We start from the raw sequence: 13,642 nt of genomic DNA, 5'->3' as shown, positions 1-13,642 counted from the left end.
CATTTAGTAAAATGGTCGATTTCGCAAAAGCGCAATTGCACCCCTTACCGGGGCAGCCGGGTTTCCAGAGGGGAGGGTTTTGGCGTTTCCTCGGGGAAATTGGCGCACCTAGGGGGATTCATGGCGGTTGTTTGGTTGCCAGGGCGACGGAGCGAAGGGGCTGGACCGCGGATCCGCATCTCCATAGAGGGTGTAGGCCATAGAGTAGGGAGGAAGCTCGCAGGTGGCGGAGAGGTGCGCGCGGCCGGGAGGGGTACGTTTCCAAAGGAAAGCCGCCGGCGGAAATTCTGCAGAGATGGAGTTCCTGCAGAGCCATCACTCGGCCAACACCACCGAGACACCCTACATCCTCGGCACAGGTGAGACTCCTCTCCCCTTCCGCCCTGCACCATGAAATTCATTAGAAACTTGAAAATACCTACCCCTGAAACGAGAAGCTCATTAGAAAAAAATAGAAAAAAAAATACTTATCAAGGTATATCGGCCCTAAAACATGAAATTCATTAGAAAAAAAAAATGCTTTTCAAGGTATATCGGTCTTGAAACAAAGTTCATTGAAATCAAAAAATTCATATCAAGATATATCAGTCCTGAAACATGAAATTCATTAGAAACAAAAAAATACGTATCAAGGCATATCGGCGCTGAGACGCAAAATTGATTAGAAAAAAATAATAATAATAATTCGATATGATAAATGTGAGCTTCCCGAAATTTCATTCCGACCTCGGAGCGGATCTCCAGGGCAGCGATTGACCCGATAAGCTTATCAAGGGTCCGTAGGTAGCATCGAGGCGACGATCCCCTCGGGCCTGTGCTCAGGTGCGCTGGGAGTGCTCTCGAGCGAGGACACGTTGGCGGACGGGCAGAATGAGGTGGGACTAGGGTCCTTGCAGGGCACCCTGCGCCTGCAGGACCTGCAGAGCTCGCCGGAGGACCTCGGCGCCGAGCAGGCCCAGCAGATCCAAAATTCGGCCCAAAGTCAGGTGGTCGGCGAGTTCGGGGCCAGCTTCTGGGTGGACGACATGGCCGGCTTCCCCCTGCCGCCCCTGGACCTCGATCCCCTGCCCCCTGGCCTCTTCAGCCCCTGCTCGGGCACCTACAAGTAGGCATTGCACTGACGACTTTTTTCTTTCAACATTTTATTTTTATTTTCATTATTTTCCCTCGACTGTTAAGGTGATATGAAAGTGTGATATATTTTCACTGACGAATTTATTCTTTGAACATTTTATTTTTATTCTTATTATTTTCCCTCGATTGTTAAGGTGATATGAAAGTGTGATATATTTGCACTGCATTGCACTGACGACATTTTCTTTGAACATTTTATTTTTATTTTTATTATTTTTCCTCGATTATTAATCCTATATAGAAACGAATATTGATAGTAGCTCTGTGCACGCAAAAAAAAAGTTCGTGAAAATTGATTTTGTCAAAAAAAGAAAAAATTGAAGTGTCAAAGATTTCATTTCGAAAATGCAAATTTTTAAAGTGTCAGGATAATTCTTAGGTGCTCACGAGTCATGTGTCAAAGTTCGGTCCAAGGGCCTTAAAAAAATTCTTATAGGAATCAGCTGATTCGAGAGGGGTTTTATTTCACCTTAAACATGATAAAACGAGATGGGAAAGTTAAAATAAAAATAGAAAGTTCCTAGATCGATTCAATTTGAAAGTTGTCCACGACTTGCTCTCGTAATTTCGTCAAGCGTCCTTACAGCTGGGGATGCACCAGGGGCGAGTGCGTGCCGAGGACGAGCAACGCAAACGGCGAGGAGGTGGCGGATGTCCTGTTGTCCCTGAAACACGCAGTAGTGCATCCTGGGAGTCCCACGGGAGGATATTACGGTTCTGGAGCGCCCTCTCACCATTACCCTCAGGACTATGCACAGAACCTGGGGGCTCCGGTGCTGCCCTCGCACTACACTCCTGGCCCCGTCATGTCCGTCAACGTCTCCATGAACATGACCATGAACATGAACATGCACCACGGGTAAGGGATATTTTCTTACGTAAAAAGAAACGTTCACGTTAGAAGTGTCGAATTTCGGGGATTTCAACGAATTTTTCGTCATTTATGGTACTACAATGGCATGGGGAAGTCGCGAGGTGACATTTGCTTTGTTTATAAGACTTTTCTCCCAACCCAATTTACCGAATAGTTTGAAACTTTACAACGTGAATAGAGAGCCTAAAAGGAAGGTCCTGGAACCCATGAAATTTCAATTTTTTCCAAATTTCCTTATAGGTATTTTAAAAATAATTTATAAGAAATGAAATTTCGCGAGTTTCAGGACCCACCCTAGGGTCTCCATATTCACGTTTTAAAGTATGAAACGATTTGAGACACCCAGTCCGTAGAAAAGTTTTACGAACGATTGAGATTTCGGATGCCACTTTCGCATCCCCTTAACCGAAACCCGAACGTTCATCGATAGAACCCCTCGCGGGGGTCGTACGACATATCGGTATCCGGGTAACCTAAATCCGGCGGCAAAGTGGGGCGCGTCGCCGCCATTTTGGTTCTCCCCTAAAGGACGTTCCTTCCGCAGGTACGAGCAGAGCTATTCGTCGGCGTGGGGAGTCGAGCCCCTGCTGAGCCCTGCCCCCCAGTACAACCCCGTGGAGCCTGCGGCGAGGGTGAACCAACCCCCGGCCAATGGACTCATCGGGGCGCACCCCCACGGACATCCGCACCCCCACCCCCACCCCCGGCTCCAAGCCGGCGAGCATGCGCTCTGCATCGGGGGGGTGGGGGCCAACGTCACCCCCGACGACAACGGGCGACCTAACCTCTGCCGCATCTGCGGGAAAACCTACGCTCGGCCCAGCACCCTCAAGACCCACCTCAGGACCCACTCCGGGGAGAAGCCCTTCAGGTCCGAGCCGAGGAAGTGGAGGAATTTCTTTTCAAAGCCCTACGCGTTTCGTTATATCCTGATATCAGTTTTATTAGGCAGTCATTAAGGTTACACTCAGACAATTCAGAAGTCCCATAGAAGCCCAGATCCTATGTTAGCGCTTGGTGCCCTGAAAGTTCGCTAACAAACCAGAAGTGGGACTAAAAGAGAGATCGCATGTGTAGCTAACGATATCTCACGTACGGGAGGAAGAGAGACGCATATAGAAAGCCGAGTATTGTGGGTAAGATAGAGAAAGAATGCAATTTGCTATATATCGCCATACGATTAAGAGAGACGGAGTGATGATTATACAGCGCCGCCATCTGTTGGCTAACGTACTATTTATCGAGCATCGAACGTCCGTATCGTTCTGGGCTTCTGTGGAGACTTCTGAATTTTTTGCTACACCTTAGGGTTTATCTCGAGGAGCCCTTCGGGTCCGATTTAAGGAATTCGAGGAGGACTTTCCTGTTTCATTTTATCGGGGGATCATTTTCATTAGGCAGGTAAATTAAGGAAAGGTCTAGGCTTGATTTCATCTTTTATCTAGAAATTCTCAAATTGTACAGGTGTCACGCGTGCTCGAAGGCGTTCAGCCAGGCAGCCAACCTGACGGCGCATGCGCGGACGCACTCGGGTGAGAAACCGTTCCGTTGTCCAGTCTGCGACCGGCGATTCTCCCAGAGCAGTTCGGTGACGACTCACATGAGGACGCACTCCGGAGAGCGGCCCTATAGGTATTCCTTGATTAAACCTAAAGAGAGATTCCTTATTGACACGTTCTCCGCCACGTGGGGAACTCCATTTTATATTCTCGCCATTAGCGCTTTATCTACCCGAGCTAATTAACACGTTGACTGCCACGCGCATTTTATTTGACTGGTATGTTACCCGAATATGGGTGACGTGGCGGTCAACGTGTTAGGTTAAATGAAGATAACGTAGTTAAAGTTGGCAAACCACTAATCTCCGTATTTTTCGACCCTCCTCGACACCAGTTGCCGGTTCTGCAAGAAGGCCTTCTCCGACAGCTCGACCCTGACGAAGCACCTGCGCATCCACTCGGGGGAAAAGCCGTACCAGTGCAAGCTCTGCTTGCTCAGGTTCAGTCAGAGCGGGAACCTCAACAGGCACATGAGGGTCCACGGGGGTTCCCTGACGTGACACAGCCTCGACGGCGACCCCAAGGATGGCGAAACGTTTCCAGGATGCCGCAGGGTCCCCGTGATCCGACGTGGGACGAGCTCCCAACGGGAGCAGTAGGACGGACCCCTGGAGAGGGTCCAGGGTCCCGATTCTTGAGTTCACACGGTGAACAAGAATTGCGAAAGCACGAGGGACCTGATTCTCGAGTTTATGCGATTTTCCTTTCTTTCGCCTACGAATAGATGTACAGGAAAAATCTCGCATCGCTGCGAAGTCGCATAGTTGGTCAACGTTTGAAAGTCGTATACTAAATTGTCAACTCTTGGATGCGAAAGTTGATGTACATGATGCACATGAAAAATCTCACGTTGTTGCGAGTCGCGTTGTTGGTCAACATTTGAAAGTCGTATACCAAATTGTTAACTCTTGCATGCGAAAGTTGATGTACATGATGCACGTGAAAAATCTCGCGTTGTTGGTCAACGTTTGAAAGTCGTATACCAAATTGTTAACTTTGGCATACAAAAGTTGATGTACATGATGCACATGAAAAATCTCGCGTTGTTGGTTAACGTTTGAAAGTCGTATACCAAATTCTCAACTTTGACATACAAAAGTTGATGTACATGATGCACGTGAAAAATCTCGCGTTGTTGGTCAACATTTGAAAGTCGTATACCAAATTCTCAACTTTGGCATACAAAAGTTGATGTACATGATGCACATGAAAAATCTCACATTGTTGCGAGTCGCGTCATTGGTCAACGTTTGAAAGTCGTATACCAAATTGTCAACTTTAGCATACAAAAGTTGATCTAACAAAGTCGAGAGAATGGTGGCCCAAGAAATTGATAGTACATAGCTTGTATACGACATTCAACAGTTGACCAATGACGCGACTTCGCAACGCAAAACCTTTTCATGCGAATCCTCTCGTATGCGAAAAAAAAATCCGTATTAACTCGAGATCGGGCTCCAGGAGGTTCTCGCCACGAAGACGAGCGCCCTCTTCAGGGCTGCTCGACTTCCAAGGAGTCCATCGTCGAGATGGATGTATATACTTTGATAAGACGTTGGAGATAACGTTGCTGGGTTGTGTCCAGGTCCTGAATTCCTACAAGCCCCAAACCGGCGTACACCCTAAAAAGTCCCATTCCAAGTCCCCCAAAAATCTAGAAATTCCCCCATAACCTAAAACCCCCCAGAATACTGATTAAAAAACCCGAAGGAATCCCAAGAATGATAAGAAAGTCTCGGAAGTCGATTAACATCCCCCAGCCCCCTTAAACAATGGGACGAAAAAGGTGGAAGATATTAAAAAATGGATTACATTAAACTCGGATTAAAAGTGGACATAACTAGCGATTAGACTAACCGGAGGTTAACGGAAAAGGACATGGATTAATGAATGAATTAATCCTGGGAAAAGGACGGGGTGTGTCCACCCTCGTCGCTAATAGGCCTGCAGCATTCACCACAGCACCGTTGATTATTGTACAAATATTGTATTTATTATAATTTTTATTATTAATTATAATTAATATTAATGTAGCTGTTTTTTTTTTCTCTCACCACGTTCTCGCGATATTCTCACCTCTCGTGGTTATCTCTCTCTCTAGCTCACGCACTCGCTCCATCTCCCCTCTCTATCCCTCCCCTCCCTATCTCTCTCTCTTTCGATCGGTCTGTCCCTTTTTTTTCATCAACTGTTTCACTTTCTCGGTATTTTTTGTAGTCATCGGTAAAACGAACGATATTCCCCGCGCCGCATCACTTATTTGCCCTCTCTCTCTCGCGTACACACACACCCACAGAAACGCATTCACTCTGGTCGGAAAAAAAGGAGAATATATATANAAAGAAAACAATCGATTAAAAATGGATCGATGAACGCGGGAGTCTTCCGCTATGGGTCTGCGGCTTTTGTTTTCAATATTACTTTTTTCCTTTTTAATTACTATTTATCTCTCTCTCTCTCTTTCTCTCTTTCGCTCTCTCCACGCCGTTTAAATATCTTTCCAGGAATCGACAGGCTGATTCCTGGAGGGAAGAATCGTGGTTTAAGGAAGGAGGCCTTTCACGAAGGTTAATCTCGGATTTTCATTTCCGCTTTCTCGCTTTCCTCGGGTTTTCCCTCTCCGTCATTCTCTCTTCATCTCTCCGGAAAGACGATCGACGGGCGATAAGGAGCTACCTTTCTCTCTCTCACTCACACTTTCTCTCTAGAAACGGCGACGCAAATTAATTGCGATTAATTATCCCATTATCCCTGTTTCTCATCCTCTCTCTTTCTCTCTCTCTCGCGCTTCGCAATTAAAACTATATATAAGAACAATTCAGAGTCTCTCGTGTTTTCCATCTCTGTCGCACGATTTCCCCCCCCCCTCTCTCTCTCTCTATCTGGCTCGCGCATGCGCACTCCCTTATCGTCATATCCCATTTACACGTGTGTCCGTCTCGCTCTTACTTACGCTAGCTTGTTCGCGGTATCTCTCTTTCTCTCTCGCTCTGGCACGCGTCGACTCACTCGCTCTCTCTTTCTCTCTCTATGTGTGTAATCCAGTATTTATAACTAATTATATCGAAAAGGACAAAAAAAAATGAAGAAGGGGAACGGACGAAGAAGGAAAAGAATACGCGAAAGGAAGAGGAGTACGCGGTTTGTTTCTCACTTTCCCTGCAATTGCAATTGCTATCTGAGCGAGATGAGAGCCACTGCCCGTAAGTGTTCAATTGCGAGAAGTGAGCTGCATTCAAGGCCACCGAGTGTTAGAGACATAACTGCAATTGCAATCGCAAACCGAGGGAACGTAAGCTGAAATTCTGCCAGGGTGAGAGACACAATTCGCGTTTTCCTAGTTTAAAAAAAAAAAAAAGAAAGGAAATCCTAAAATACTGCCCGCGCTCCTCCGTTTCCTTCGCCATGTTTGAACGTGTGATGCATCGTGTCGTTCCGTCTCTCTCTCGCGCGCGCATGCGCGTCGCGGCTGATCCAACGAGCTTAACCTTGAGCCCTCGATAAAAGAGAAGAAAATCAAGGAGAGCTTTAACCAATATCCGCCAGGGCGCGCACAATCGCGATAGAGCCGGCTTAAATCGAGGTCCTTATTTATTGCAAAAAAAAAAAAAAAGAAGTCAATAGAAACACCGCGTGCCGTTTACCGACGAAGAAGTCACTTAATATAATCACTCCTCGTACCAATCCTCGCAGCCAATTACAGAAGTAACTATTGTCGCCTAATTTCGAATTCAATCACGTAAGAATTCTCCAGATATGCCGATAAGGTGTCGATAAGCGAGAGCGCTCCACTATTTCCTCAGAGTTGTCTCTGTGAGTTAGACATACACCTGGGTCTCCATTCACACGTTTTATTGACATTTACACGGCCACTTCGACAAGTTTTACATTAACACCGTAGCCCAAAAACTCGATTTCCGGTGGGAATTCTCATTCTCGTACAATTTCTTTTCTTCCTTTTTAACGATTCCCTAGTTCGCGATAAGCATCCACACACCATGTCAAATGGAACCTAGGTGTATCTTCGTCTCTCTCGCACGCGCGGTCTTAGAGGTACCTCCGTCTCGCTCGCACGCACGTCCACGCGAGTCGTGGCCCCTCGGCCGAAACTCCGAAAAGAAAGATTAATGCCGCGCACCATCGGAATGATTTCCATTTCGCTTGCTCGGCTCTCCTTCGTTCCCTCTGAAAATGTCGCTCGGTTTAAATCTGCCGGCGGTAAAATTGAGAGCGACCGATCGAAATATTAAAATAGAAAAAAAAAAAGAAGAGAGAGACGGGTGGGGTGGGAAGGGAGGGGTGAAAAATCCAAGAGGCAAAAGGACCTCCGTCTCGCGCTTACAATTTGTTTATATATATAATACACCTTCCCAGAGAGGAGAGACCAACGTCAGTGAGCGGCTCGAGAGGAAGAAAATTGACAAGGGGCGGGGAAAAACCGAAAAGAAGAAAAAAGAAGGAAAAACTGAATATCGGATATGTGTACGTCTTGCTAAACAAAAAGGGGGGGAAAAAAAGAAAAAAAAAACCGAGCCTTCCATACTAATCTCTTTCTCTCCCTCTCTCTCTCCCTCTCTCTCTACCGAAAGACTTTCCCTTCCTTTATTTAACTATTAATATCGCTCTCCATAGTGCTTCTCTCTATTTAACCTCGAAATTCTATCTCGCACGCGTTCTCACTCGCACGCAATTCGTCGCGTTCCTTTGTTCCTCAGTGACTGAACGAATCCGTCCCTCTCTCTCTTTCTCGACCGAAGGAGATGTGTCTCGTCATCCGAACGAATCCGCAGCATCCGCAAAGCTACACCTAAAATACAATAATTAATCCATACTAGAATGATCAATCAATAAAACTCGTCTCTCCGTTTCCGCTCTCCCTCCATCTCTCTCCCTCTGTCGCTGTTTTCCTCTCACTCGACTTTCCCTCTCGCCTCTTCTCTCTCTCTCTCTCTATCTCTCTCACGCACATGCAGGCACGCATCATTCTCTCCCGCTCGCTCTCGTAACTCGTCCCTCCGGGGCGCAGAAATTGGAAAAGAAACTCGGGCCTCGTCCCCTCCTTGTCGCGCGCGTCCCGACGTCGATCGACCTTCTCTCTCTCTCTTTATCTCACAGAACTCGCACCTTAAGGGTGGCGGGAAATAGGAACGTCCCGAGGTGACGAAGGGAGTGTTCTCGCATTTTCGAAGTTTCACGGGTGTTGTGTATTGTGGAATTTTCTAGGTCTCACAAGGTTGTGTAGTATGGATCTTCGAGGGTTCACAACGTTGTGTAGCGTGATAATTTCGAGGCTTCGCGATGTTGTATACTGTGGAATTTTCCAAGCTTCATAACGTTGTCTACTATTTTCTAAATTTCGGAATCTCACGTAGTTGCAATTTAGGGATTTCAGTTTCACCTGGCTGGATTTTTATTAAATTCTCAAACTGTCACAAAGTTGCGCGATCGTATGTCGAAAATCCTTAAAATTTCACGCGATTATGTTCGAAAATTTCACGCGACATATTCAAAAATCCTGAAAATTTCACACGATTATATTCGAAAATCCTTAACATTTCACGCGATCATATTCGAAAATCCTTAAAATGTCACGCGATTATATTCGAAAATTCTGAAAATTTCACGCGATCATATTCGATAATCCTTAAAATTTCACGCGATTATATTTGAAAATTCTTGAAATTTCGCGCGATCATAATCGAAAATCCTTAAAATTTCACGCGATCATAATCGAGAATCCTTAAAATTTCACGCGATCATATTCGAAAATTCTCCAAATTTCACGCGACTAATGCTCTCAGCTTCGCGGAGTCATCGTCAAGAGATAGAGACACGCGTCTAATTTGTACTGGTTCAATGGCCGAGCCCAAGAGACCTGTTCACGGATCTCTATCTTAACTTTATATCTAATCCCCACTTGCTCTGAACGAAGAGTTTAGCGCGAAATTAAAGGCGCACCAGCGCCACAGATAACAATCCACTATACTACCACTCATACCTCATCCCTCTCTTTCAATATCGAAACAAGTTTTAAGTCGTCCAAAAATCGCCGACAAAACGTCTTTTAACCCTAAAAGCGAGGTTCAAGTGTCCCCTTAACCGGGTAAGAAAGAAAAAGAGAGAGAGAGAGTGAACCCGCGAAGAACGCGGGCTCCCCAACGAGCGGCAAACTACAACCTTAAACCGCGCGAGTCCCTTAAGGCGATCCAAAAGTGGCGTCAAAGAGGTTTCGCCCGTGTAACCATTCTCCTCACAGGGGGTACCGAATCGTCCCCAGCCTTCCACCAGGACCACTCAGGCACCAAGGAAGGTCCCGACCCCGATAAAATGTCAATTCTTAAGAAATTACTTTACAGATATTTTCAATAATTTTTGCACAAAAAGGAAAGATGAAATTTCACGGGTGTCAGGATCACCCCTGCGTTGGTGAGGTTTGAAAGGAATCGGTACCCCCAGTTAGGAGAAAAGTTCCCCGAGTGATTAGCCCCTCGGAGGGTACTTTCACATCGGCCCAAAATCTCGGCAGGGATCCGCCGAGAAGACGAGGCCCCGGAGCAGGGACAGGAGTCCCGGCCGCCCTGGAGACGCCCGGGCGATCAACAATCGAAAAATACCCTCTCGTGGGCCTTAGGAGCCAGTCCAGGGGGCCCGGAGATCCTCCCGTCTCCAGGGTCGGCCGAGACGGTCCCGGAGCGACCCCCGCGCCGACCCGTTCCCGGCCGGTGGTCGCCGCCTACTGGATCAGCCGCGACTGAACTCGAGCGCGCGCAGTCGGTCATGCGCAGCCCGCTCGCGCAGTCGGTCGCGCGCAGCCCTTCCGACGAGGTCCCCGTCGCGCAGTCGGCCGCGCGCAGTCCCCTCCCGCAGTCGGTCATGCGCAGCCCATCCGGTGAGGACCCCATGTGCAGTCGGTCATGCGCAGCCCATTCGGTAAGGACCCCATGCGCAGTCGGGCGCGCGCAACCCTTTAGGCGAGGCCCCGCAACCCTTCCGGTGAGGATCCCCGTCGCGCAGTCAGCCGCGCGCATCCCGGTCGGTGAGGCCGCCGAAGGTGGTCGCGCGTCACAGGTGGTGCGTCGTTGGTCAGGGCAGGTCAGCGGGTCGGAGGGCGGTCGGTGCGGTGGCGGCGGGTGGTTCGGGGGGGGTTCAAGGTCAACGGGGACTGGGAGCGGGGGGGCTGGGCCGGGGGTCGGGCTCGCTGACTATGCTGTGGGGCAGTCCGCCGGTGAGGGCGGCGGCGGGAGTGGTCGAGGCGGGGCCCCCGGCCCCGCCGACGCCGACCGCGGGGCCCGCGGGCCCCTGGGGGCCGCCGGCGCCGCCGCCGCCCGCCGACGAGTTGGGCCCACCCCCGGCCCCGGCGCCCGCGCCGCCCCCCACCGAGTGGCCCCCGGGGGGTGGGGGCGCCGAGTCGTGGGGGGTCGTCGAGTGGGCCTGCTGGACGGGTAGCGCCCCTGCGTAGTAGTTGCCGCCGTTGATCCCCTCCGAGTAGCTGCTGGAGAAAGCGAAAAGACATTGGCCATCTTCCTTACCCTGAAGCGAGAGAGACCCCCCGACCCCCTCTACCGGACTCTCTTTCCGTAGATATACTTCCGTCCTTCTCTCCCTCTCGTGATCCACATATATACACATCTCTCGCTCTCTCGCTCTCTGCCCTCGGAATCTCTCTAGGTTATTCAAAGGCTTTTCGGGGCGGCCTTATTTACATTTTTTAATATATATATCTTTTTTTTATATAATCTCGCTCGTATGCGTTTCGCCACGTAGAGCGCGTCTCGCTCTATACGTCACACCCCGCCCCTCTCTTTCTCTACACCCCCGGAGACACTTCGGAAGTCGTTTTTCTTTTCAATTATTTTTTTCTCTCCTCGTATTTTATTTTATTCTCCCTTTAGGTTCTAGAATTTTATATTCCTCTCTCTCTCGTTCCGTCTCTGTTTCTCTCTCTCTCGGTTTCTCTCTAGCGCGCTTGTTTTTCCGTTTGCTTTTTTTTTTTTTCTCTATCTTTCCCCCGTACAATGTTCTCTCTTTTAACATCTGCTTGGAAATCGGTTTCTGCAAAAAGTTACGACACGTCTTTTCTTTCCCCGTGGAAGAGTGGAACAGAGAGGCGGGCGACAGGGGGGCTTCCCTAGGCGGGAGGGAAAGTAGATATAGTTCGCCGCGTGGCCGCCACCGGCGCTGCGTATCTAGGCCAGGACTGGCGACGTGAGAAATAAATCTCTAATTGACGAGAAAGGCGCGGAAAAACGAGGCATCTCCTCTTTTTCTTTTAACGAAGGGAAAATATAGCTGAATGGTCGTGATTTACTCGAGAAAAAAAATTCCCTCAGATTTCAAGAAAGGCGACAAAAATGGAACGGTTTCCATTTTCAGACCGTTCGTTCTCAATAGGCAGCGCTGCCAGCGGCGGGCGGGGGAACTATCGGGAAATAATCGCAAAGCTGGGCAGAGAAACGGAACGAAAAAAAAAAAAAAAAGAAATGGGGAGGAGAACAGCTGACGTTAACCTATGTATTCGACACGTGACTTAGGCAATTGGAAAGTTACGTCTACTTGCAGCACTTATTAAGGGCATGTCGAAGTGACGTTGAAGAGGTCTCGTTTATGAAACTTTCCTCCGAACTGGCTGTACCGAATCGCTTCAAACATTGCAACGCGAATATGTACAAGGACGGTGACGACCCTCGCAAAATTTAATTTTTTATACAAAATCTGGAAAATCTAATGGGCGTCGGAACCTTCCTTACAGCCTCCGTATTAACATTGTAAAGTCTGATACGATTCGATACCCCCAATTTAGAGATAAGTCTCATAAACGAGACTTTCACATCCCCTTAAGACAGAGACCAAAAAAAAAAGAGAAAAAGAAAAGTTAGAAGAGACTCTTTAATAACGTCTACATGATTGTTCGGTGCCATTGCGACTGTTTCTTTTTTCTTTTTTTTTTTTAACGAGGAATCCCCTACTCCTTTATACATACATCTAGTTTAATCGGTGCCTGCACCTAGCGCGATACATATCTATCTATATATATGTACAATTTACGCGATATAAGAGGGCCTACATGAATCAATAAAAAAAAGGAGAAAAAAGAGGAACAAGGCACTATAAAATCCGCAGATCCGACCAGGTACATCATCTCTGCACGACGTATAAACAATTAACTGCCAATTGACTCATTCACATGAACCGCCTGCGTAACATTTACCTACGCCTAGAAGAAAGGAAAGTAAACAATTAAAAATCAAAGCCTTCTCTTTAAGGGGACATTAAAGTGCCATCCGAGGAGGTCAATCGTTCGTGAGACTTTACTCCGAACTGGGTGCACCGAATCGTTTCACAAACTGTCCAACGCGAATATCAACTTTTTTTTTTTAATTCGTCTACACGTTTTTAAAATTAAAAAAAAAAAGGAATGAAATTTCACGGGTATAGAGACCTTCCTTACAGCCTCCACGTTCACGTTGTAAATTTCCAAACGATTCCGTACACGCAATTCAGAGAAAAGTATCGTAAATGAAACCTCCTTGATGCCACTTTCGCACCACCTTAATCCTAGAATGGAGAGTACAATAAAAAAATATATATATATACATATAAAAGAAGAGAGTTTCCTTTTCCTTTTTTCTTTCTCTCTTCGACATTCTTAGCAGCGAGAGAGACAGAGAGGCAGAGAGAGAGAGAGAGGGTCGAGTTAATGAGGAGCGAGGAAATTGTTAAATGTGAGAATCAACTAAAGAGTGGAATAGGAAGATGTTCCGAGCTCAGGAAAATTAAGGAAATAATAAGAGAGAAGAAATTAAGGTGTTATGAAAGTGTCACAAATATGTATATATACCAAAAAGTAGAAATATGAAACTTATCTCCAAACTGGGTGCACCGAATAATTTGTAAACTGCAGTATGTGATTACGGAGGTCCTAATGAAGGTCTCGAAACTCGGGAAATTTCATTTGCCGTAAAAGAGGACTTTTTTCGGCTCTTGTTCGGGATGAATGCATGAAAAGTAAAATCTCGCGAGTTTCAAGACCTTCATTAGGGCCGCCATAATTATGCGTTTAAGTTTCATATTGTTC

At 47.4% G+C, this 13,642-nt stretch overlaps 2 protein-coding genes across 3 annotated transcripts in view; one reads left to right on the top strand and one right to left on the bottom strand.

The window, feature by feature from the left end:
• Positions 1-295: 295 nt before the first annotated feature.
• LOC105703620 (protein glass) lies at positions 296-5,574 on the top strand. The gene is made up of 6 exons (XM_012432123.2): positions 296-359; positions 775-1,105; positions 1,721-1,993; positions 2,553-2,879; positions 3,473-3,640; positions 3,902-5,574. Exons 1-6 carry the CDS (start codon positions 296-298, stop codon positions 4,065-4,067), a joined length of 1,329 nt encoding a protein of 442 aa, XP_012287546.1. The 3' UTR covers positions 4,068-5,574.
• Positions 5,575-6,035: 461 nt separating this feature from the next.
• The window catches only part of LOC105703670 (C-terminal-binding protein), a 32,283-nt gene continuing 24,676 nt past the window's right edge, over positions 6,036-13,642 (bottom strand). For both annotated transcript variants that reach the window (XM_012432212.2, XM_023431926.1), the window contains exons 8-9: positions 10,182-11,059; positions 6,036-8,374 (exon numbers count right to left, since the gene is read on the bottom strand). In XM_012432212.2, coding sequence (XP_012287635.1) covers positions 10,720-11,059 — 340 coding nt within the window. In that variant the 3' untranslated portion in view covers positions 6,036-8,374; positions 10,182-10,719. The remainder of the gene's footprint in view (positions 8,375-10,181; positions 11,060-13,642) is intronic.

This window comes from Orussus abietinus, unplaced genomic scaffold (assembly GCF_000612105.2).
Source record: "Orussus abietinus isolate OABI.00-Male unplaced genomic scaffold, Oabi_2.0 scaffold43, whole genome shotgun sequence".
Classification (NCBI taxonomy): domain Eukaryota; kingdom Metazoa; phylum Arthropoda; class Insecta; order Hymenoptera; family Orussidae; genus Orussus; species Orussus abietinus.
The sequence above is the reverse complement of the archived record's forward strand: the minus strand, read 5'-3'. Positions and strand labels throughout refer to the sequence as shown.